The 25,282-nt window shown below is 37.5% G+C and overlaps 1 protein-coding gene across 1 annotated transcript; it reads right to left on the minus strand.

Annotated features, from left to right (window-relative positions):
* Positions 1-8,828: 8,828 nt before the first annotated feature.
* Positions 8,829-13,966, minus strand: LOC116029703. The gene is made up of 3 exons (XM_031271747.1): positions 12,937-13,966; positions 9,313-9,836; positions 8,829-8,891 (listed from the first exon to the last, which is right to left on the minus strand). The coding sequence occupies exons 1-3, from the start codon at positions 13,964-13,966 to the stop codon at positions 8,829-8,831; spliced, it is 1,617 nt and encodes a 538-aa protein (XP_031127607.1).
* Between the last annotated feature and the right edge of the window lie 11,316 nt (positions 13,967-25,282).

Below are 25,282 nucleotides of genomic sequence, written 5' to 3' on the forward strand. Positions count from 1 at the left end.
GGATTTGCAAGCAACATTGGATGCCAATAATGTGTTAGTTAAGTCTTTTCGGATGGCTCGAAATGCAATACTTACAAATCCATCTGTTGAAGTTAAAATGAAATTGCTTGGTAAACGAAATCAGGATATGAGTAACTACAACTTGCCTACAATTTCTGAAGTCGCGGCTATAGTGGTTGGTAATTTAGACCCGATGATGGCTGAGCGAGATATAGAAATGCAAATGGGCTTGCTTAAGAGGATTACCAAGCTGAATCCGGCTTATTTGCCATTGCAGTACCTGTTGTTGTTTCTGTATGGTGAGGACGGGTATCGGGAGGACATTTTTTTAATTGTCGATCCAAGCTCTGATACTGGAATATGTCGCCTTCCATATTCACGATCGGCTAAGTGAGATATCACTTTTTTTTATTCGCGAGGAGGCTATTCTAGCAATTCTTGGTTGATTCATATACGATAGTTGAATCTGGCAGGCTTCTGTACATTCGCACTCATCAACAAAGTTTGCGGTGCGGGTCATATAAAGGGTTGTCTGACGCTTTAACGCGTGGGGAAATTGCACCTACAACTCAAGGTCGGCGAATTATATTACCATCTTCTTTCACTGGTGGAGCACGTTACATGGTGCAGAATTACCAAGATGCAATGACCATTTGTGGTTGGATAGGTTTTCCAAATATATTCATCACTTTTACGTGCAATCCAAAGTGGCCAGAGATAAAACGGTTTTTGGAATGTAGAAATTTGAATCCCGAAGATCGTCCAGATATTTTGTGTCATGTATTTAAGATGAAATTGGATGCTCCTATTAAAGAAATTCGATCAGGCATTGTTTCTGGAAAAAATTGTTGTAGGTATATACCGTTTTAGTTGTTAATTTGATTAGTCCTTTAAACAACTTGAATTATTTTTNTTCTATTCCTTGATCGCACAGACGCTTCTTCATTTGCTGACAATGTGGATGTGATCATCTCTGCTGAAATTCCAAATAAGGATAATGATGTTGCGTACTACCAAGTTGTTGAAGAGTTTATGATACATGGGCCATGTGGTGAAGCTAACAAAAATTGCCCATGTATGGTTAAGGGTCGTTGTTCTAAGCATTTCCCAAAAGAAATTTATGGATAAATCGATTATTGATTGCAATGGACATCCTCTTTACAAGCGACGAGATAATGGTAACACAGTTTTGAAAGGTGGTGTTGAGTTGGATAACAGATATGTTGTGCCGCATAACAGGTATTTGTTAATGAAGTACAAAGCACATACTAATGTGGAGTGGTGTAATTAATCGTGATCTATCAAATACTTATTCAAATATGTTAATAAAGGAAATGATAGGGTCACAGCCCAATTCTATAAGACTGCTGAGTCAACAGATAAGGATCAAGTCATAGATGAGATTAATATGTACTACGATTATCGTTATATTTGTCCTTGTGAAGCTGCATGGCGTCTGTTTGCTTATGACATTCGATTCCAAAATCCTGCAGTTGAGCGTTTGAGTTTCCATCTGCCAAATGAACAAAGTATTGTGTTTGATGATGATGCTTTTGTGTTAGATGTACTCCAAAGAGATACAATTAAGAACAATAAGTTCCTAGCTTGGTTTGAAGCTAATAAGAAATATCCCAATGCTCGAAAGTTGACCTATAGGGAAATGCCAATCCATTTTGTATGGAAGCGGAAAGAACGCGAGTGGCAACCTAGAAAGCTGGGTTTTTCTATTGGGTGACTATTCTATGTGCCTCCTGGATCTGGGGAGATCTTTATCTTCGGTGTTTATTGAATTTGGTTCGTGGTCCCACCAGTTTTGAAGATCTGTGTATATTTAATGGTACCCAGTATATGAGTTTTCGTGATGCATGCTATGCGCGTGGGTTGATTTATGATAAGAAAGAATATATTGATGCAATATTAGTAGCTAGCCAGTGGTCAACTGCTAATGCATTACGCCGCTTATTTGTTACATTGCTTACGTCGAAATCGATTAGCCATCCAGAAAAAGTATGGAATGCAACTTGGGAGTATCTATGTGAAGATGCTGAATATCGATAGCGTTGTGCAACGTTAAATCAAGGTTTGTTGTAATTTTTGGTGAAAATATTTAGTATTTTTTCTTATTTTATTTCAATTTTTGGGTTTCGTAAACCAAAAATGTACAAGTGTTTTAAAATTATGATTATGATTTGCTTTGTAGATGTCTGTATGACAGATCAGAGAAAAATATTGTACGGTCTGATGGAGGTCGAGAAACTTCTGTCTATGTGGAATCAAAGTTTGAAGGACTACCCTCATATGCCGATACCTGATTGGTCTCAAATTGAAACTTTGCAAAATCGGTTGATTTTGGAAGAACTGTCATATGACTTAGATCAATTGCGCAAGGAACATGACTTGATGGTTGTAAAACTTACTGATGAGCACCGACATGTCTACGATCAGGTTTTGACTGTTGTGTCTAGTGTTAATGGAGGATTTTTCTTTGTCTACGGTTTACGGAGGTACGGGTAAAACATTTGTTTGGTGCACACTGTTTGCTGCTCTACGTTTAGAGGGGAAGATTGATGCTATATAAACCCACACCCCCTTTGTACAATTGATCAAAGATGTGAATACAAGAGAAATGAATTCTCCCTCCTTCTAATTCCATTATACTGATGTTCTTACTATTATTATTATCATTTACAACATTATTATTACTATTGTTGTTATTATTCATAACAATTTGATAATAGTTTATTTTTTAGTACTATTGACTCTGTTACAATGTAGTATCTGTTCATAGCTACTTTTTCAACCAAATGAAGCACAAAGAGCCAATATCGCCTCCACTGAGGCTCGAACCCACCCCCTCTCAAGAAGTGAAGTTTTGAATTAAGGTTGACTCATGATACATAGGGGACAACATGTCGCATGATGATGTGCAACCACCATGATCTATTCAGTTTTAATTCAATTATGTTGTACTTAGATGAATTTATGGGCATTTCTCTTTTCTTAGAACCTTAGTGAAAGATCTTTCGAAGTGGAGTGCGTACCCTTTAACTTGAGAAATATAATGCAAGCGAAGCCCGGAAAATGGACTAAAATTGGTAGGGCATGGGGCAAAAGGTGAGCCTAAGGTGAGAAATGTGAGTAAATCCCGATTCCCTAGAAAAAGGCATGAGGGATTGATTCGGTGAAATGAGAAAAAGGCTAGATAATGGCCACTCCTAGAGATAAGATCCGAGGCGAGCCGTCTTGCTAGGATTTGGGGCAACCATTACACCGTTCTTCAAACAAGCATAGAGATCTACGTGAAGTCGGTTGTCCCGACTAGATCCTAGAAGATGAGAAAATTGAGAGGAGGTGAGCCACCCCGCTTGGATTCGGGTATCCATTGCATTGAACTTCGAAAAAGCATGGAGCCATGTGTAGTCAGGTGCCCGATGACGTGATCCGAGCCTCCAAGGGGGTTGAGAAGAAAGAGTGACCGCCCAAGCCATGGCGGTGAGTGGTCCATGCCCTTACCTCATTTATTTTAACGCAAAAGAGCTTTGGTGTTTAGGTTGGACGATTGGTTATAGTGTACACATTGTTCCCACTAGGAGGATCGACTTAAAGGCCCTTACAAAATGAAAGGTGAACCCCTATTGTGTTGCATGCTTGAAAAGGTGTGAATTGGTTTTCTTGTACTTGAATTTGACCTTTAGAGATTTTTGCTTCCTTGGCATACTTTTTCAAATTGAAAGACACATGATTAGCACTTTTGGTAGATAGTGTGGGGGATTTCACCCTCGCCAGTCGATTACACCCTAGCATCACTTGACCGATCAATTTATTGAGTTGCATAACTATTTTGGCGCTTAAATCAGTAGTGTTTAGATTGTGAATTGATTGAGGGCAAGAAAGAGTTAAAGTGTGGAAACTTTGATAAGCGCCAAAAGTAGTTAGGAAAAGGTTCGGTTTGAGAACTTTAAATGCAACATTTATGCCCATTTGTGATCAAATTAGTGTGTAATAAGCTTTGATGTGTTCATTCTTGCAAAACTTTATCTTTTGTTGTGTTTCAAAGCAATTCTTGTAGGATTAGAGGAAACCGGAGGCCAAGGAAAGAAGCAACGAGAACACTTCGCTTGTGGATCCTAGGCTATGTACGAGGCTACGTACGATCATACTCCCCCTCGTACGCATCGGAATTTTCGCCGGATTTTCTCCTCCATGCGTGGAACACACATGGAATAATTCCAGTAGGGTTCCATGCCTAGGGTCCACACGTTGAGCGCATCATTAAGGGCAAAAATGGGATTTGGCTTTGTGGTGACTGTAATACCCCGGATTTAATTCAAGCCTTGAAGCCCGGTAATTGTTTCTACCGTGTAATTAATTTAATTTAATTGGGTTCCGTTCTTTTAATAGAGATATATTTCTTATTCGGAATTATTTATTTAATCAAAGGCCCGATTCCTTGATTTAATTTTATAAGGGATATTCTTCATTTGGACCTTTTTATTCCTTATAAGTATATTAATTATTTAATGGCCCAATCTTGGAAGGACCATGTTTACATTCATTAAATTGGTATTGAATGTGGATGACCCATTTCTTATAAATAAGCTCATGTCTTATTTTAACACCGTAATATGATACATATATTGTGTATGTAATGATTTTCCTCCACTCATATAAAAAGCCTTGTACTAATAATCCTAGCTCTTTCCTTTTCCAGCAAAACACATTTCCTTTTACTCTTTCACCTCTAAGAACCCTAAGCATATACTACCCTTCATTTCTTCAAGATTTTAAAGATTGCTCTTTTAGGGACCATAGCACTTGGGTAAGTATTTCTCCTTAGGAAGACATCATTTCTCATCATGATTTCATAGTCTTTTATAAGTTCTCATTATATTTTTTTGGGGATCTTTCTTGGGGAAAAGATGATCAAGAAGGAGGTGGTGGCTTGTGAGGTGGTTGGAGATTGCTTGGTTTGAGTAGAGTTTCAAGAGGTAATCATCCATGTCTCACTAAACCTATTTTCACTAATGATCTATGTATATTACTTGGTGTTTGGAATCCTGTGAATTTCTTGGGGTTTTAGCTTTGTTTTGATGATCTGTGAACCTATATTGTGGATTATTGGACTTGTGTTCATTATCCTTTGTATCTTGAGTATGAGTAATTCTTGTTATGGATTCCATGATTTATTTAGCTTTTGAGATGTGTAATCTGTGTATTTTGAGCATGTTTCTTATTCTGGATTAGTTCATCGTGTATTCTGTTATGTCTGGGATTTTGGTGCGTTGAGAGTGCACTTGCGGTGCACACCAACGGTATAATGTGTCCCGCCAGTGTGTTCCGTACGTGTAAGGGTGGTATGGTGCGGTGGAGGGTGGCGATCCGTTGGGGGGATCCGCCCCTTCGTGCGGTGGAGAGTAGCGGTGCAGGGTGTTCTACCGGGACGTTCCGCTAGGTCAATCTTGGTTCTGTTTCCAGTAGCTATTTCACTGATCTGTTGTCTTGTTGATTTATCCCTGATTCTTGAACATGTCTTGGGTATGTTGTTGAGTATTTCACCTTGGTTATGTAGTATTTATTCATGTGCTTTGGTTCATTTGTCTTGATTCGTGGATTTAGTATTGTTGGTTTATTCCTTGGCTATTGTCTGAACATATATACTGTGTTCATTTTCCTGAGTTGAGAACTGTTGGTGAAATAATTCTTGGGAGAATGAGTCTAAGTTTGGTATGTGGAGACCTTGAGTCTTTTGAGTATCTTTTGGCTTGTTGAGGGTGAACTAACTGTGGGCTTGTGCCTCTGTGGAACTAACTGTGGGCATCACTTGCCTCTGTGGTAATGGGCATCATTTGCCTCTATGGTTGGGCTTTGCGCTTTTGTAGTAATGGGCATCATATTCCTCTGTGGTTGGGCTTCATGCCTCTGTGGTTGGGCTTTATTCCTCTGTGTCCTAACTTTGGTTTGGTGGTTGGTAGGAGGGATGGTATGGTGGTTTGGAGGTTGTAGTTGGGATTCTATTCTCGGTATTGTAGATTGGTTGGTTTCCTTTGTAGTTAGTTGGCTGAGTTTGTATCTCAATTGATATCTTGTTGTTCCTTTGTGAGTGTTCTGTTGGATTTATGGTTCAGTTAGTCTCTTGATTATAGACTCGTTGACTTGTATATTCGTATTGGATATTGGTTTCGTTGGAAGAGTCTTGGTTTGTGACTTATTCAACTTATTGTTGTTGAGTCTTCTGATTTAAATAAAGAATAGTTCGTTGGTGCGTATATTCTATACGTGTGAGTAAACCTATTTACAAATCATATTATACTATGTATTTTCTCACGAGTGTGAGTTGTTGGTTGCTTAGCATTCTTTTGCTAATGTTTTCCTAAACTGTTTTCCAGGTATGGAGTAGTCTGAGCCGAGAGCGTGATAGAGATAGTTCTTATATTTGCTATGCTTAGACTAGTATTTGTTTTAGACATTTGGGACTGTGTGCCTTAGTATGGATTCTGTATTGACTCTTACAGCTGTTTTTATGTTTTGGATTGGTATTTTATGGATTTTAGCCTGTGCATCTAGAATTGGTTTAATCTAGGTGTGGCATGACACCCATTAAGTTTTAAATGCTTCCGCTATGTTATATGGTTAGTTATGAGATTTATAGCTTTTGTATTTAAGTTATGCCTATCTCAGCGTGAAAAAGTTGGGGGTGTCACAGTGACTATTTAAATCAATCCCTAACATTTTTAGGGGGGATCCACCACTTTTAGATCTAATTTTCCTTTCCCTTTCCCTTAGGGGAATTTTCCCTTTTCTTAGTTCTAGATTTCTTTAGGTAGGGAATAGATCTAGATTGATTGGATGGATTGAAGATCAAAATGTAATAGAAGACTCACATAGCTTGGTAATCTCTACTCTACTTTCATTTCTTTAATTCCATTTTGCAATTTCAATTTGATTTCATTGTTGTTAAGTTTTTCTTTGCTTTTATGATTTTGATAATGATTAGCTAGTGTAGATTGGGGATTGGATGTTCCAATCTAGTTATTGTGCTTGATTCGATACAATTCTTCCATTTGATTCTAGAAATGTTGATTTAGGGTTCTTATGTCATGTCACATGTGTGGTTGATGTATGGATTGATTGGTCCCTATTTATGACCACAATAGGTAGCCAAGTTAGGGGAAGTGTAGCATGCACAATAGCGGATCTACATGAGTCCTAATTGACCACATCCCCGCCCTTGATCCGGAAGGATGAGGCCTGGGAGGAGTGGTTGACCAAGTGGTCGATAAAATGCCCCATCCGAATGAGGAACCGGGAATCCGGAGTGTGGCGCCACTCGGTGATGGTGCCGGGGGCTCCCTTGATTGAGTCCGAGTCACATTTCCTAGAACACCCAGTAGGTTGTCAAGCATGAGATCTAAATAGCACATCCATTCCCTTGTTTCTTTCATTGTTTTCCTTAATTTTAACATTGCTTACCTTTTCCTCAATGATTCATTTGTTTTCTAGCAATTCTTGTAACTCTTGCCTCTTAACATCCTAAATGCCAATTCATAATTCAGTTCCAAGTTGTCATCCTTGAGAACACGACACTCGGGGAACCTCTTCCTCGTTTTACCACCTTCATTCACCTCACACTAAACTACAAACATCACGGTGCCCTAAATGTCAAGAGTTCCAAACGCTACCAGGTCGACCCGCAACCAAGTATACTCATGTGAGCACAGCGATCCCCACAGGCTCTGGAAGCCGGAAGTACACCATTGTCATTGTTGATTACTTCTCTAAATGGGTAGAAGTCGAGCCTCTCTCTAGCATCAAGTAGTAAGGTGCAAAATGTTTCTTGAAAAGAGTATCTTATGCCACTTCGGTGTCCCCCTTCAAGTGATTACGGACAATGGGCGCCAGTTTGAAGCAATGGAATTCTCAGAATTCTTGTCAGAGCGAGGCATCAAGCATAGCCAAGTAGCGGTCTCTTATCCTCAAACAAACGGTCAAGTGAAAAACGTGAATAGAACCATCCTTGATGACTTGAAAAAGAAATTAGAGGTAGCTAGCAAAGCATAGGTAGAAGAACATGACAATATCCTTTGGTCCTACAGCACAACGCTGATGAGGGCCACTAGGGAAACTTTGTTCGCCCTCACTTATAGATTCGAGGCTCGGGCTCTAGTGGAAGTAGGGTACCAAGTAGGAGGGTGGAAGAATACGAGCCGGACCAAAATGAACTCCAACAAGGGGTAGATCTTAATTTTTTAGATGAAAAGAGAAATGCGGCATTTTGCAGGATGGAGAACTACAACATTCAGCTAAAGTCCAATCACGATGCAAGGGTCCGACCCTGGTATTTTCAAGTAGGTGACTACGTATTGTGAAAAAGAAAACCTAGTCAGCCCTTAGAAGGAGGCAAGTTCGCTAAAAAAGTGGGTGACGAAGTCATTCGCCTAGGAACTTACAAGCTGAAAACAGTAGGAGGCAAAATGGTCGATAAGATATCGAACTCGGAGCATTTAATCAAATATTATCAGTGTAGTATTAATCATGGTCCACCAAGATTAATTTATTCTAATAAATTATTGTTTCTTCATATGGATACGTGATAAAGTCAAAAGTGCAGTAAAAAATTGCAAGCTCGTGCAGTGAAAAAAAAAAGGTTTTGACTGAAGCCCGCAGCCAAGGTGGTACCTTAGCCCCAAGTCCAGGCCGTGCGCAAAAGGTGCCCTCCGCCTAAAAAAAAAGGGAGAACACGAAAACGTAAATAAAAAATTATTTATTAGCGTTTGAAGGTTATAAAAAGTAGCGAGGTGATAAAAAATAGCGAAGTGTCTAAACATTATTCAAAGATCGGAGGATTTTGTGCAAGCCGCGACAAATATCGGTCTGATCTCGAAGACATGACACTTACAAAGAAAACACGGTTAGAATAAGCAATTAAGGAAAAAGTCAAGAGTCGCAAACAGTAGAGGGATACCGGTTGAATCAAGGGCAGTTGGTCGAGTCATCAAAAAACTCAACTTTGCGAACTCCTACTCGGTAGTATATTTAGCAATCTTTAGAGGACCAACCTTCCTCATCTTAACTACAACCTTACTCACAGATGGACTCTTATCTAAAGGTGGGTGGCACCTGACTTGGGATCCCCACGTAACGGCAAACAGGGGTGGACAACCGAGAGAGAAGAAGATAAATTTTGGTTTCCACACCTTATTAAAAGTAGCATGATCGTCAAAAAGCTTGAGACGGGGTCTGAAGGAAATAACAACAAAACCTTTACCCTCGGAGGAGGAGAACGACTCTACCCCCCCCCCTCTCTCGGCAAACAGAAAGAAAACCAACAATTGCCTGGTAGCCATTCAGAACAAGTTGACCTGGGACTATCTCGTAATAATTCAGAAACTCTATAAGGAAACTATGGAGAGGAAACCTAAGCCCTAGCTGCATGGATAAAATATGAACTCCAAAATATGTGTCTCTAGGATGATTCATAATATTGGCGTCAAGATCGGAATTGAGAGTGAGAATGTTAGGACCAACAACACCTTGGGTATCCTTCAAATCTTGGGGATCTAATTGAGGTCGTATTAACGCTATAGGAGAATTATCAAGGGGGGAATGGGGGGCCACGCGCCTCTTCCTTTTTTGACGAGTTTTTGGCACTTGTAAATTTGAAGGCGAGGGGCCATGAGTATAAGGAATATGAGGGAAATTTTTAAAAGAGGTAGTAAGGTCATTATCATCTGGTAAATACTCCTCATCATCATCGGAAGAAGGGAGATCATCAGCATCGAAAAACACATCTATAATTAGGGAGAATATCCTGGTCAGTGAAGAAGAGGAGAACCAACCTGTCAACAAGCGAGAAACCACTCAAAAAAAGTAGCAGCCGAGGCCAGGGTCGTCGCCATGGCCGCAGCTGAAAGCCGCCTTGGCCAGGGTTCAAAAAAAATTATATAATAAAATAAATAAAAAATAAAAGTATAGTATAAAAAAAGAAGCATACCAGGGCAGAAACGTGAAGTAGTGGTAAACAAATTGTTAGAATAAAGAATTTTATATGACAAGGGATGCCATAAAAAAAAAAGGAAGGAAAAAATATTTGGAAGATTAGAAAATATTTGGAAAATAGAAAAGATAAAGGAAATCCTGAGATTTCCATATAATAAAAGAGTTTGATTCCTAATAACTTAAAGAATTTATAGCTGATACAAGTTATTACTCCCAAGCCACCTCGACCACTCTCGTCGGCTCGGGAGTAAGGACTGGTGACAGGGTAATTTGGTAAATACCCGATCCGGAATCACAGGCAAGCAGGCGGACACATGGAAGTCAAATGGTCACCAGTTGTACCGACACATTGCAAAGGAAAATTACTCTAACGGTTCCCCATTTCAAGAACCCATCACTCAAGGTATGCTCCGTTACACTCACTAGAAGAGCCTTTACGTTCATAGTATAAATAGTAAACCATGTAGTAGAAAGGGACACGTTAAACATTTTGTATTGAGATTATAGCAACATAAACGATTTACTTATCTAAATATATTCCGGTAACATATTTACCGTCAATACTCATGAATTAGTTATCGCATTATAAGTTAACTAGGTAAAGAGAAATTATTTAAAAAGAAATTAGCCATTAGTGAATAAAAATAAAGTATAATTTTAGAAACTTAACCTAACATCCTTTATGAATATTGGGGCTTTAAGTTTCAGTTAGACTCTTTGTGAACAGAAGTATACCGTTTGACATTGAATTTTGAAACTAGATTGGTTCGATTTATCTACTCATAAGTTTGAGAGTTGGTTCCTGAGGTCTAAGATAGTATAATTTAGTGAAGTTGGAAATTGAAATTATCAAAAACAAAAAAATTAAAAATTAAAAAAATAAAAAAATCGTTAGTATTGGGATTATATTCATCTCAGATTCCCAGTTCATTATAATTTATAACGGCCGACATGCAACCTTAACGGAGCCTGCATATTTCTTGCCGGTAATTGGCCAACCTAAAATGGAGTACTTGATTCGAATTTCTTAATGACATCAAATCATTTCTACTATGTTGATCTTTTGGGAGAAGAGAATCTCTTGCATGCTTTATCCAATTCTCTTCTTTAATTTTCATTGGTTATCAATTAAAACATAATTTAGAAAATGTAGTAACAAACACGGTGTTTATTGTTTTCTGAGATGGTATTTAGATGTGGCTATTATTTTAATTTGATAAGAGAAATGGAGTTTTTTCCCTTTAAAAAAACATTTATACTTATTTTTCAGAGTTAATATCATCCGAGGTCCTCCGAGTATAGTGGTTTTCCACGTCTAGTCCTAAACATTAAATTGACCACTTGTGGTTCATCAACTTTCAAATTGTTACCATCTGTGGTCCAAGTTAATCACCCATGGTTCTTCAACTATTAAATTTTAACTAGTCATGGTCCTTTCAAGAGGATCACAGCTGGTTAAATTTCGAAAATTGAAAGACCATGGGTGGTTAACTTAGACCACGAATGGTTACATTTGAAAGTCGAATGACCATAGATAGTCAATTTAAAAGTTTATGACTAAACGTGACAAAACCTCTATATTCGAAGGATCTCATGTGGCATTAACACTATTTTCCATATAGAACATCAAACCCTACATTAAACTATTTATTACTATGTTTATTATTTTATTTAATATTAATATTAATTTAGAAAATAAATCTTTTAAAATATTTCTATGTAAAGTTAAAATCTTTATTTCATAAAAATACTCTTTATTTTTTTGTTATGAATAATATTAATTATATAAAATTTGATGATGATAATTAAGTTATACTCCGTATTAGAAAACTAGATTCTCCATATTTCAATAGAATTTCCATTATATTTCTAGTGATTTGTTAAGGCAAAGATTCAAACCTCGTTCAAACACTTAAACATAGTTTATGACGTGTGCCTAATCAAAATGATTTAAATTGGACCTTCAGAAGAAAGCATTGAACATAATACAACTTCTACAAAGATCAAAAGAAAGCAGAAGACAAGAAAATTATAAGATAAAGGATACTAAAAAGTAGAAAATTCAAGTGAGATAAAATGTAAAAGGGACGATGACCGTCAGGAGATAAAGATTAAAGAAGCCACAACTTATTAAGATCAAAAGAGAGGGTCTCAACTCTCAACGACAGTAAAATTAACATTAGTTAGGGACGTCAATCAAATCATGTCACTCGTTTTCGAGCTAACCCTATTAGGTCAACCCAACTAAAATTTTCAACATTTTAAATTTAACATTTTAAACATTCTATAATAAACAAAAAAAAATTTACATTGATAAATATAAACTTAAACATCATTTAATGAATAATAAAATATAATGCAAATAGCCAAGTTACCCAAGTATACAACAATTAATACAAACTCCAAAATTCAAATCTCCACAAACTACAAATCCATATAGCACAATCAACATCCAAACATAAAACATTGAATAAGTTTGGTATAAGATAGTCTCACTATGACATAGATAATACTTTTTAGTTCAAATGTACTATTTTTTATGAGTGCAAAGAAAAATATTACTCTGTATATTTTAACTAAAAAGAATTAAATGTCTTATGTGAGATTGTCTTACTTTTTTTGAGCAAAAAAAGCGATTTAGATTACTAGAGCATAGCAGAAATAGAGTCTGGAGGGATGGTGTCCCAATACAGATTGCAAGCCTGAGAAAAGGTCGCAGAAGCTAAAGTGTGCGAAATAATATTTGCTGATCTAGGAACTAAATTAATAAAGCAAACATCAAATGAAAACATTAAACTTTGCAAGCATCCACGATCAATCCAGCATAGGAGAAATATGGTTGCCGTCCCGGTCCCAAACCACCTCTAAGTTGAGAACAATATGTGCAAACTTGAACCGATGACACCCCCCTGTTCCTTAGCCAAGATAATACCTCCTTACATGCAGCTGCTTCCGCCATGAATGGAGAGAAACAGTCGGGTAGTGGTCCTGCACAAGCTGCCAAGAAACCTCCGTCCTCCACCAACAACACTGCTCCGAAGGACGCTTTGAGCATACCAAGATGGTAGCCCGCATCGAACAAACACCTTGGCAGCATGAGTGTCGGCTGCTGACCATGCTGGCCTGTGGTAGGCGTGCTGCCCGTCTCGGTCTGATGTAGTGGCAGCAGCTGGCCATAGTTTGCAGCCCGCCATGCATGCAACGTGGATGCTGCTGACACCATTACTCTTCTCGGGGCAGGAAGAAAGCCATCCCATACCGCATTGTTCCGGGCACGCCAGAGATGATAGAGTACTGCCACAGCCAAGCAAACATCCTCTTCAGACATAGCGGTCAACACATTTACAAACCATAAATTAAAAGTAGTGTCAACCAAGGTAGGGGTAGATAAATGAGACTCATTCCAAACTAGTTGAACATAGTCACACAATACAAGTGCATGCATTGTATCTTCATGAATAAGACCACACATTGGACATGTAGGATCAACCTCTACCTTCTTTAAAAGCAAATTCATAGTCACAGGAAGAACATTAGTAAGGGCCCCCCAAAGAAACATCTTCCACTTTGGGGGAACTTTAAGCTTCCACATGAGGTTCCAGTTATCAAAAGTATTAGGGAGGCTAGCATAGTCACCAATTATGGACCTATAACCACTCTCAACAGAATAACACCCTCTTGGGTCACCAAACCAATACCAAGAGTCTTCATACCTGGGTGAAATAGGGATCCTTGAAATGCGTTCCACATCCGCAGGGGTAAAAATATCAGATAAAATATAGAGATCCCATGCCTTCCTTTCTTCATCAATCAAACCAGAAACAAGGGAACCATTAAGGTTGGCAGGCATTGGGGTCTGAACCATTGGACTTGGGTCATCAGGGAGCCAGGGGTAACCCCAGATTAATGTTGATTTCCCTTCACCAATCCTACGCCTCACACCACTACAGACACGGTTGTGAGCAGCCATGATACTTCTCCAGCAATAACTTGGGCATCCACCTAACGAAGCCTCAATAAAAATGGAACTTGGAAAATATCTGGCTTTGTAGACTTTGGCTACCAAAGATTGGGGCATAGTTAAAAATCTCCAAGCCTGTTTTCATAACATTGCCAGATTGAAAGCTCGGAGCTCCTTGAAACCCAAGCCACCATAAGTTTTTGGCACACATAATCGGTTCTAGCTAGGCTTTCCAATGAATCCCTCTCTCCATTCCCAAACCCCACCAATATCTATTCATAGTTCTTTCCAAGGCTTCGGCCTCCGATTTTATTCAATATACGCATTTGTTTTGAAAAAAAAAAAGTTCTTTCCACGGAAGAACAGACTAACACATGAAGCAATAAAACACTCATAGAAAAAGCAGGCATTGCCTGTGCCACACACTTCAACAAAATTTCCTTACCAGCCTGCGAAAGTAGTCTTTTATTCCAAGAACCAATTCTCTGTCTGATCTTATCTTCAATATACGAGAAGGCAGCCTTTTTGTTCCTACCTACAAAGGCTGCAAGCCCAGATATTTCCCAAAGTTAGGAGCCTGTGATACACCTAACACTTGAGCCACTTCCTCCCTATTGTTCTCAGTAATATTCCTGTTGAAACAGACACTAGATTTATGATAATTTACCGCCTGCCCAGACATAGACTTGTACACATTTAAGCAATGCTTTACAGCCCCCGCTTCTTGAGCATTTGCCCTGAAAAACAAGAGGCTGTCATCTGCAAAAAACAAGTGTGAGATTGGAGGGGCACCCCTAGCGACCCTGCAACCATGAATAGAGCCTTCTTCTTGGACCTTTTGGAGTAGCATAGAGAGCCTTTCTGCACAAATTATAAATAAATACGGCGAAAGAGGATCTCCCTGCTTCAAACCACGAGTGGGATTAACCTGTCCACCACTAACCCCATTTATCAAGATATTATATGAGACAGTAGTTACACAAAGCATAATCAGGTCCACCCAACTATCGGCAAAGCCCAATGCCAATAACATTCTCCTAAGAAAAGACCACTCCATACGGTCATAGGCTTTTGCCATATCTAACTTGAGAGCTCCCCAACCAACCAAACCACACTGTTTCCTATTCAAGTAATGTCCCACTTCCGCTGCCACAAGAATACTATCAGTGATTAACCTACCAGGGATGAACGCACTTTGAGACTTAGAGACTAAGTCCCTCAGCAGATGCTTCATCCTATTTGCCAACATCTTCGCTATGATCTTATAAACAACATTGCACAGAGCTATAGGCTTTAAATCAGCCACAGATTCAGGTATTTTTTTCTTTGGAATAAGCACAACATTAGTGTCATTTAGCCCATCAGGGAAAGTACATGAATTTAGGTAATTTACCACAAAAGAAGACACGTCCTCCCTTACGACATCCAGTTGTGCTGATAAAACCCTGGGTTCATCCAATTAGGCCCCGGTGCCTTATCAGGAAACATAGAAAACAATGTTGTTCTAACCTCATCATGCTCAAAGGGCCGTAGGAGCAGATCATTGTCACTCTAAGAAACCCGTGGAGCAATAGCGGTGAAAAACGATTCAATAGGGGCCGAGTGACTGAACTGGAATATATTATCATAATATGTCAAAACAACAGACTCCATAAGTTCACCCTCGACCCACACACCAACATCATTTTTAAGCCTAGATAGCGTATTTTTCATTTTACGGGCAGAGGCATACCTGTGGTAAAACCGTGTGTTGGCATCAACTCCCTTCAACAAGTGCTGCTTTGCCCGTTGCCTCCAAAACACATCCTCCTGAGCTTCAAGACGACTCAACTGGTTTTCAATATGCTGGTACTCAGCCAAGGAAGCAGGATCCCTATGCCCACGCAAAGACAATTGGTTCCTCCGCAGACACTTGATCTTTTCCCCGAACTTATGAAAATGATTGCCACCCCCACCTTCGCAACCTCTCCCCACAAAGATGTAAACAGTGAAGAAGCCCATCCACCTTTCCATCCTCCCACGCCCCCTCCACCACCCCCCTACAGCCCTCATCAAGCAGCCAAGCCATCTCAAACCTGAAGCTCCTACTACCACCATTCCTCACCCGACCAGCACCAAACCCCAAATAGAGGGCAGAGTGGTCCAAATTACGAGTTACCAGGTTCTCCACGACAGCACCCTCACATTGACTACACCAACTTTCAGTCGCCAACACCTTATCTAACCTCTCCTCTATCCAGTTCGCAGTACCCATGCCTCTTTCCCAAGTGTACTGGTAACCCTGCAGCGGCAGCTGACCAATCCACAATCATCCACAGTCTCCTTGAAACTGCGTAGTAGACCATCAGGATAAGGGTTCCCACCTCTCTTCTCAGACTGGTACAAGAGATCATTAAATTCTCCTAAGACTACCCAAAGCAACACTAATCTGCCAGCTAAGGACCGTAGCAAGTCCCAAGATTGAGCTCTCATACTACGCTCAGGGTAGCCATAAAAGCATTTCATCCGCCAACATAACGAGCTTGGCATACAAACTTCTACGTCAACATGATGTTTCGAGAAACTCAGCAGTCTGGCCGTATAATTCTTCCTCCAAAACAACGCCAATCCTCCACTCAACCCGACCCTATCAACATAAAACAGTCCTTCAAACCCATGCTTGACACATAGCCGTTTAGCATGTATCCGCCCTACCTTGGTTTCCATAAGAAAGAGGAACTTAGGCTTCTTATGGGACACAAGGTCCACCACCTCGCGAACTATATGTGGATTGCCCAAGCCATGACAATTCCAACTGATAGTACTCATGATGACGGGCGGGCCTGAGAACCAGTACCTGCCATGGACAAGCCTAGAGGGGGGTGAATAGACTTGTAGAATTTTTCAAAATGATTTACGAATAGTTGAAGTAACCGAAAGGTAACTTTAACTACTCGAGAGTATGCACACCGGAAATATAAGTTAAACCTTTAAACATTTTGCACGTAATTTGTTCTTGTAAAATTAGTTAGGTTTGATCGTTGAAAATATGCAATAAGAGCAATAAATAAAGGATAGAGAGAGAGAGACTTTATAGTGGTTTGGTTAACGCAGCCTACTCCACTCTTCTCCTTGGAACTCCTAAGGAGGATTACACTATCCCTTAGTACAACACGGATGTCCAAGTCTTGAAATCCACCAGGTTTTTTGACTAACATACAATCTACTCCATCTCTTTCTACTTCTTGGAGCATGAGAAAAACCTAGGCGCTGATACCAAATGATAAGGACATGGTTGGCCCGATCTTCTCTTCACAATCGAATTACAAAGAACATCATAGGATGGTTTATTTGATTGGGTGAATTTGATTCAAAGGTTTAATTTAAGTTGGAAAAATGGCTAATTTTTTTGTTTTAATAAGTCCTCGATCACACCAGGTTATAAGGTGATACGTAGGAATAGGAACGACACCACAAGTAAGGTATTACACTTGATGATTAGTCAGGATTGTCATGACCGGCTCAATGCCGAACTCATCTCGAGTTCTAGAAAACACTATGAAAAAGAATCGTGGATCTTGAATGCAAGTGGTTCCTAAAAGGTTTCTGCTTAATTTTAAAAGCTAATTACTTGTATTGAATTAGGATTAATTTTCATGCAAAGAAAGAACAAAGTAAAAGACAAGTATAGAAAAGGAACCAGGGACACAGTAATTGGTAACGCAGTTCGAAGCTAAAGCTCCTACGTCTGCGCGACAACTCATGTCAGCCCAATCCACTAGTGTAACACCCCAATTTTCAACTCTTACATTTATTACAAAATCCGTAATAAAACGCTGCGGAAGCTTACATCATATCAACAGAAAACCGGGTGCTACCGCCACACCTAGAGTGAATTCTATCACCTCTTTGACAAACTCCACTCTAAGTGCACAGGCTAAACTTACAACATTAACAACAATCCTTGTCTACATCAAAGAGTAGACCCCAACCTGCACTTCCATCCTATTTAGAGCTCATCGGCTACAGGAGTCCACACTAATCTGCAACTGATAAGAACACATTGAAGTGTAGTTAGCGCGACGGCTAAGTAAGGAAATCCATTTGTCACTTAAAAGTAGACAAAGGTTTAAAAACATTTAGTGAAACAACATCCACTCGTCTCGTAAGACAAAATCATTTCTTTCTCAAAGACGTTACAAAATAACTCTTTTCTCGTCTTTAAAACTTCCTTAGTTTCATATAGTAAGAGTGAGGCCTACAACCTCGGGCCATGGCACTCCAGCCCTCCCGTAGGTTCCTCCCTTATCCCAACCCCGGGCCGTGGCACTCAAGCCTTCCCGTGGGCACCTCTCCTTATCCCAACATGACGACATAACGGCGAATAGACTTCGCTCTAACAATATAATATAACGACCACTGGGCAAGGGCACTTAAAGCCACCCGTGGGTCAATCAAGGTCCTCCTCAACTTACTTTAGAAACTACGGTTTTGAAAACATGATTCTTCCTTCAATTTTTCTTACTCAAATCATTTCTTTTGGACATATTTCACCAATGAGTCCTAGCCCCCTGAAGGATTTTCAAACATCATTTTCTCAAACAATAAGGTTTTGACAACCTTTATATCAAAATAGCATACGTCTTTCAACGTAAGTTTTCATAAACATTTTTGGATACACTTCATATGTCCATCTCACACTTTAAAACAACCAGCATCCTCAACTATCGTCCCCACCATTAACTAATAATAGATAGCTGTCCTTGTCATTTTTTCCATTGACAACTTCCACCATGATCAACACCATTAGATCATAACTTGAGGATATCGTACATCCAAACATATATAAATTCTAATAGGTAAGGTCATTGCCTAACCATAACCCAAAAATCATGAGATTATCATTTAATCTCCATCATTAATCCACGTCCTTAGCATCACCTAATCACCATTAACTCACTAACTACCTCACAATTATCATTAACACATCCATAATCATAATAAGCATAATTCAGAAAATTTCAGCTTGGCGCAGTCCGAAAGATTGAGCCGGTAAAAATAGTTCCCGAACTCTTTTTCACTTGAAATTTTTATGGTAGAATCCCAACTTATAGTACTTGATGTCCGTAAAAAGTTTTGGTCATTTTGGTCCGCGAATAAACACAGAAAATTCCATCTTTGCCCTTGGCAGTGTGCTGTCCAGAATTTTTCTCTCTGGACCAGTTTTGGAGAAAAATTCGAAAACCATACTTCCACTACTCCGATCATTATGAAATTTTATATGCAGGTTCTACACTTATTGAACTACATATCTGAAGAAAATAGGATCAAAATACCTTACCAATTTTTCCCAATAAATTTCGGAAGTTACTGCCAGAATCTACCCTGATTTCCTTTCACTATTTTCACAAGTATAAGCCTATATGGACATAAATACAACATATACAAGCATATCCAAGCTATGAACATGTATACAAAAATATTCCCAAAGCTCCAAAACACCATATTTCAACCAAATAATCAATTATCTAATTTCAAGTGACTAAACCAACTTAAGGGAATTCCTTACCTTGTAAAGGATTTCTAACACCTTAGGAAGCAATTTTGGATCCTTTCCCCAATTTTCACCTTAAAACCTAGGTTCAAAATCAACACCATAACATCATGTATCAAGAAATTAAACATAGATTCATAACCTAGGAAGGATTACAAAGCTTTCTACCGAATAATATCGAAAACTTACCGAATAAATTGGAAGTTTAGAAGGATTTGGCTATGGAACTTTGGAAGAAAAAATGGTGGAAGATGATCACACCTCTCTCTCTCTCTTTCTGGCATTTGGGGAAGAAAAGGGAAAAAAAATTCCTTTTATATTTAATCCCAACTTATGGGATAAGCTTTAGGAAAAAAAATAATAAAATAATAAAATATCTCCACAACATATCAGTTGTGGTCCAAACAGATAAAGTTTCGGTGGAAAATAATCCAGAAAGAATAATTTTCGAAACCACAAATTTATTCCAGTCAAAAGCTCCAAAATGGGCTAGGTTCGGTACACTGCGGAAATTTCGCGGTGTACGATCAGAAATAAATTTCGACCCTTATAGCTCATCCAATTTCAACTTAACTAAGCAGGAAGTTCATACTTAGTCATAACATGCCTAATCATCAATTTTTAAGGAAATCCGAGCTGAAAATTCGTCCTCGAAAATTTTACGGTTCGTGACCGGCACGAACGATCGCAGCTTAATGACAACTATACCTCCGTATAAAAATTCCCTTGACATATCGGGAGATCGTCTTATGAATGTCATAGCCTAAAGATATATTTTCCGACCCTTAGACTTATCGGAAAGATGAGGGGTTACAAGTAGATTTTCACCAAGAGTACAGGGGTTGATATGACATTATCACATACACAAAAGCCTCAGCCAAATACACCAACTTAATCTTCAAAATACACTTCAATCTTCACCCCCCCCCCCCCTCCAAAACACAATTCTTGAGAAAACTTTGTAGAGATTTTCACTAAGTTAAATTAGATAAATAATAAGCTCAATATAGCTGAATAACCCTTCGAATTAAAGCCCTTGAAGTCGTGAATAATGAGCTCCAAAAATTTCACTTTATATAATCAAATTAGTGTAACTAATTTGACTAAACATATGATGCCCAACTCCCATACAATAATAATATCCATACGTACGTTTAAAAGACAACCTGAAAACTTGTTACAACAACCAGAATTTTGTTAGGAAAATTTGTTGTTTTGACTGACCACGCGCTAACTCAAATCCAAAAGATAGCTTATGTAAATCCAGGCTAAAGACTATGATGCCGCAAGAGACCTAGATAGAAATACGGTCCAAAACAATCTAAATAAAAAATAACCTAAGTTTTGACAAATAATTTAACCAATTAAACTAAGATAAAATGCGTATCATTTGTACACTTACATGCTATATTTTCTATCTCAAAAAATTCAACTCTCTATTTTATTCATATAAGACATCGGTATTTATAGTTGTAGAATCCTAATTTCGTTTGACACTTCCCAAGACAACTAGAAATCTACATAAATACAAATACACCGTAATAAAGAAACCTAAGATAACTAAAACTCCTAAATCTATCTATTTATACTATATATAAAAGTAAAATCCTCCTATTTCATTTTCTCACCCAAACTTTTGTAGTTAATTAATTAAATATTTTATTGGTCAAATAATTAATTGGTAATATTGTTTCTATATTCACGTATCAATACTATTAATAAAAGTAAAATAATTCCCTTCAACTTTCCTGCACAAACTAATATTATTAATTAATAGTAAAAAAAATTGAAAAAGCTTAATTGGTAGTAAAATTTTATTTACCAAATTCTGAGAATAATTAAACAATTATAATTTTGAGAATAATGGAATCAAATTTTTCATAATAAATCAGAAAATTCATTGAAAATTCTGTGTAATTTTATAAGAAATAATAATTTATTAATTATCATTTACACAAATAATAATAATAATTTGACTATTTAAAATTAATTCATTCAAATACGGAGGAGGAAAAAAAACTAAATGTGGTATGGCGAAAATTAATATACTTAAGGTATAAAAGTATAATTGCACATATATTAGTGTAATTGACTAATAATAATTGTCTAATCTATAATTATAATAAAGGAGCCGGGCTCCAGCCAATCAGAATGCTGGATTTTCCCGCCTCTCAAAAACGACGGCATTTTATCTTCTTCTTTTTTTTTTTTTGCTGTATGCGAATAGCTTTGTTATCAGATTCAAAAATATGGATTTCCCGCCTGTTTAATAGCTGCTATTAGGGTAATTATAGATTATGCGTGTGATTTTAGTTTTGTAGGGTATGGGCTGCTGTCCAATTAGACATTCAAATTGAAATTGAAAATAATAAAATAATATCATAATATAATATTTAATCAAATAGAATACCAGCCTTCTTCTATGCCTATAAATAGAAGGCTCAGGAATTACAAAATACAAATTGAGAAGGTAGTTCACTGGTTACAACATTCATAGCTACTCAAACTGCTCTTATTAGTTTCTCCAAAAACACTTTTGCTGGGTTTGTTCTTGCTGTTTCAGAATGACTGGGCAGTTCATAGTGGGTGTGCAGCTGCATCCTAAGCAAACTAATAAGGCAATTAGGTTGCGTTGTGTCCGTAGTTATGTAGTATCTGAAATGAAAAGAGAAATAATCATTAGAAGTCAGGAGTGCGTTTTCCATGATCAGCAGGTTTGTGGCTTATATTTTAACATGTTAACTGTGTTTTGGTTTTTTTCATTGTAAGAAATGTGCTAATGTTTGCCTTTTTGACTTTGAGTGTAGGGTATGTTCATTCATGTACACATACGTAGGGACCTTGTGGGGAAATATAACGACATATTCGTGGAAGGAAAAGTATATGGTCTTAGGAACTTCCTATGTATCACAAACTTTTTCAAATACAAGACAAGTATGTTTCGTTACATGATAAAATTCAAGCATGACACGCTTGTGAAGGAGTATAAACGTGTTAATTTCCCTAAGACTATGTTTCGATTCAAGAGTTTTGAAGACATACTTTCCAAAAAAGAAATTGATGAGAAAATGCTAATAGGTAAATGGAAATTGAATTTATACACTTGTAGCCAAATTTACCTTTTTATTTGTTACCTAATTGGTTTTGTTCTTAAAACTAGATGTGATTGGGCGTGTGGTTGAGATTTATTCTCCTGTTGAGAAGGTCATAGCCGGTAAACTGAGTAGGCTAATTGATTTTGTACTTGAAGACACTAGGATTGTATCTCTACTGAATTTGGTTTATAATGGTGTGTATGGGGTGTTGTATTCTGATTTTTTGAATTGGTATACAGTCAAAGACAAGTAAAGTGTACCTTGTGGGATGATCATGTTGATGAGCTAAGCTCGTATTTTAACTCTGCTGTTGCTGATCCTCTCATACTGTTGATTCAGCTGTGCCGGGCTAAAATAATGGACAGTAAGTGTCCTATGCTTTACTATCCATTGCTATTTTATTCTCACTGCTATTGGGTAGTTATTTCCTACTTTCTTATGCAGATGGTGAGGTGCGAATCTGCAGCTCTTTTGACGCCACGCAGCTGTTTTTTAACCATTCGTGTAAGGAGTTTAGGGAACTAAGGAACAGGTCAAATTAGTAAATACCTAACAAATCATGAGGTTGTGTTATGTTTCCTTAAATGATTCTAATCTAAAATTTTCCCCCTATTTCTAGCTATAACACGAAGTTGACACCACTACGACGTATCCAATCTAGCAGCAGACTGTGTGGTGCTAATATGGACTTTAGTCAGGGCAGTAATGATTTGGTGGTAACTCAGATTGAAGAAATTTACAGCAAAAGAAGGTAAATCTAATGACTGTCTTTAAGTTTGAGCATTCTAGCATTTAGGGAAATAAGTTAGCTTATATTTACCTATATTGACCTATAACACATATAAGCACATGTTTCCAATGAAGGTGCTTTTAACAATAAGCAGATAATCACATGTCATATAGGCACCTGTTTTAAGAAAATAATTTCAGAAAATTGCTGACTGCTTATATCACAAATTGGAAGCTGTTTTTAACAAATAAATCACATAATCACATAAGATTGGTGTTAAGGTTTTATTTACTGAACTATTTTGTGTCAGTGGTTATTGCAGCATACAAATAAAACAATAAGCACCTGCTTGTAGTATTAAATTGATCATAGCACATACAAGCAAATGTTTTCAGCAAAGAATCATATAACATTGCTATCTATTTCACGTATTCGCAGCTTTGTTTAACAACTAAATAACATAATCACATAAGATTACTGTTAATAGTTTAATTAGTGTATTGTTCTATAACTATTCTATAATGGGTCATAAGTGAGTATACAAGCAATGAAAAATTGTTTACAGTGTTTGTGTTTTGAATGTTATGTGATGATGAGTTTAATTTTCCTGGCAACTTGGGGAGTATTGGGTTGCGGGTCGTATTGTTGATGTAGAGAGTGTGGTAGATTGGTATTATGTGTCTTGCAAGGATAACTACTGCAAGAGAAAGCTTATTGAGAAGGGTGGAATGATGGTTTGTGGTGGTTGTAAAAGTTCTTGGCATGAAGGAGTCGTTAGATATAAGGTAATAGTTCGTGTAGCTGATGATACTGGAGATGCCTCGATGTTGATATGGGATCATGAATGCTCTGATTTGGTTGATGTTTCTGCGTCTGATTTATTGGCTAAATACCCTGAGGTTTGGCAGTGTATTTATTCTATTTTGTTCCTTACTTTTTAATTGTTGTGTTGTGATTAATGTCTTTTTTTCTGCCTGGTTATAGGGGAATAGAGGAATTCCCCCAGAGTTGGGATGTTTACGTGGGTTGTCAATGCTATTCAGAATTCTCATGAAAAAGGATCAGGCTGAGAGTTACTACTCAGCCTTCACATTTCTTAGCATTTGTAGAGATGAAAATGTTCTTGCCCAGCATTGTTCAAATATGTTGGGAGGCAGTGAAATAGATGGTATTTCTGGTGATGGGCATTGTGTTTCTGGGGTATGTTTTCTTATTTTTTTTTCTGTTTGATTCGCAACAGGGTACTGTTGACTTATTTTATAAGCTACTAATTTATTGAACTCAATTTGTATGCTATAGGATTTCTTTTCTTCTGATGAGGAAGATTGTGTGGCAGTTGAGGAGGTTTCTCAGTGCTCTAGTTTAGAAAAGGTGACTGGTTTGGAAGATTTTGAAGAGGGGTTTGGTGTGGATGGTGTACCTAAAAAGTAACAAAAAAACAAAGGTAAAATTAACTAAACAAATCTAAGGTACATCAAAAATATTAGTATATATACTATATATATTATAAATATAGTATACACTATAGACTATAGTATACTATGAATACTATATAACATTAACTAAGATGCACAAATTACCTTAGCTTTTACACTTTTACTTTTATACAAAGAAATATACATTCTCCAATTTTACTTCATGAAATAAAATAAAATAAAATAAAATAAAATAATAATAGATACTAAATAAATATGAAATATTATATCACAAAATATAAATTTAATATACATGTCCTAAAATGAAACAATTATTATGTAAAACTTTTAATGTGGATATTTGTTTATTTAATTACAATGGTTAAATGGAATTGAATATTCAATATTCAAAATTAATATAAGATATCTATACTACCATCACATATTCTTAGTGATAAGCACCAAGAATAGCTCATTTTAGGGGTCATTTAAGGGCTAGTATTGTATGGTTTAGTACCCATTTCATAAGAATATCATGCATTAAGACTCGAA

The sequence above is a fragment of the Ipomoea triloba genome, chromosome 9 (assembly GCF_003576645.1).
Source record: "Ipomoea triloba cultivar NCNSP0323 chromosome 9, ASM357664v1".
Classification (NCBI taxonomy): domain Eukaryota; kingdom Viridiplantae; phylum Streptophyta; class Magnoliopsida; order Solanales; family Convolvulaceae; genus Ipomoea; species Ipomoea triloba.

What these genes read in the sequence shown, in the direction of transcription:
- LOC116029703 (XM_031271747.1), bottom strand. Translation starts at nt 13,966, where the DNA reads ATGGCTGCTCACAACCGTGTCTGTAGTGGTGTGAGGCGTAGGATTGGT. An exon ending in CATGGCGGAAGCAGCTGCAT is followed by an intron (nt 9,837 to 12,936) that starts GTAAGGAGGTAT and finishes GCTTGTTGACAG; the next exon opens with GTTGGTTCTCCTCTTCTTCA. An exon ending in CAATTGTTGGTTTTCTTTCT is followed by an intron (nt 8,892 to 9,312) that starts GTTTGCCGAGAG and finishes TTTCTTTGTAAG; the next exon opens with TGTCATGTCTTCGAGATCAG.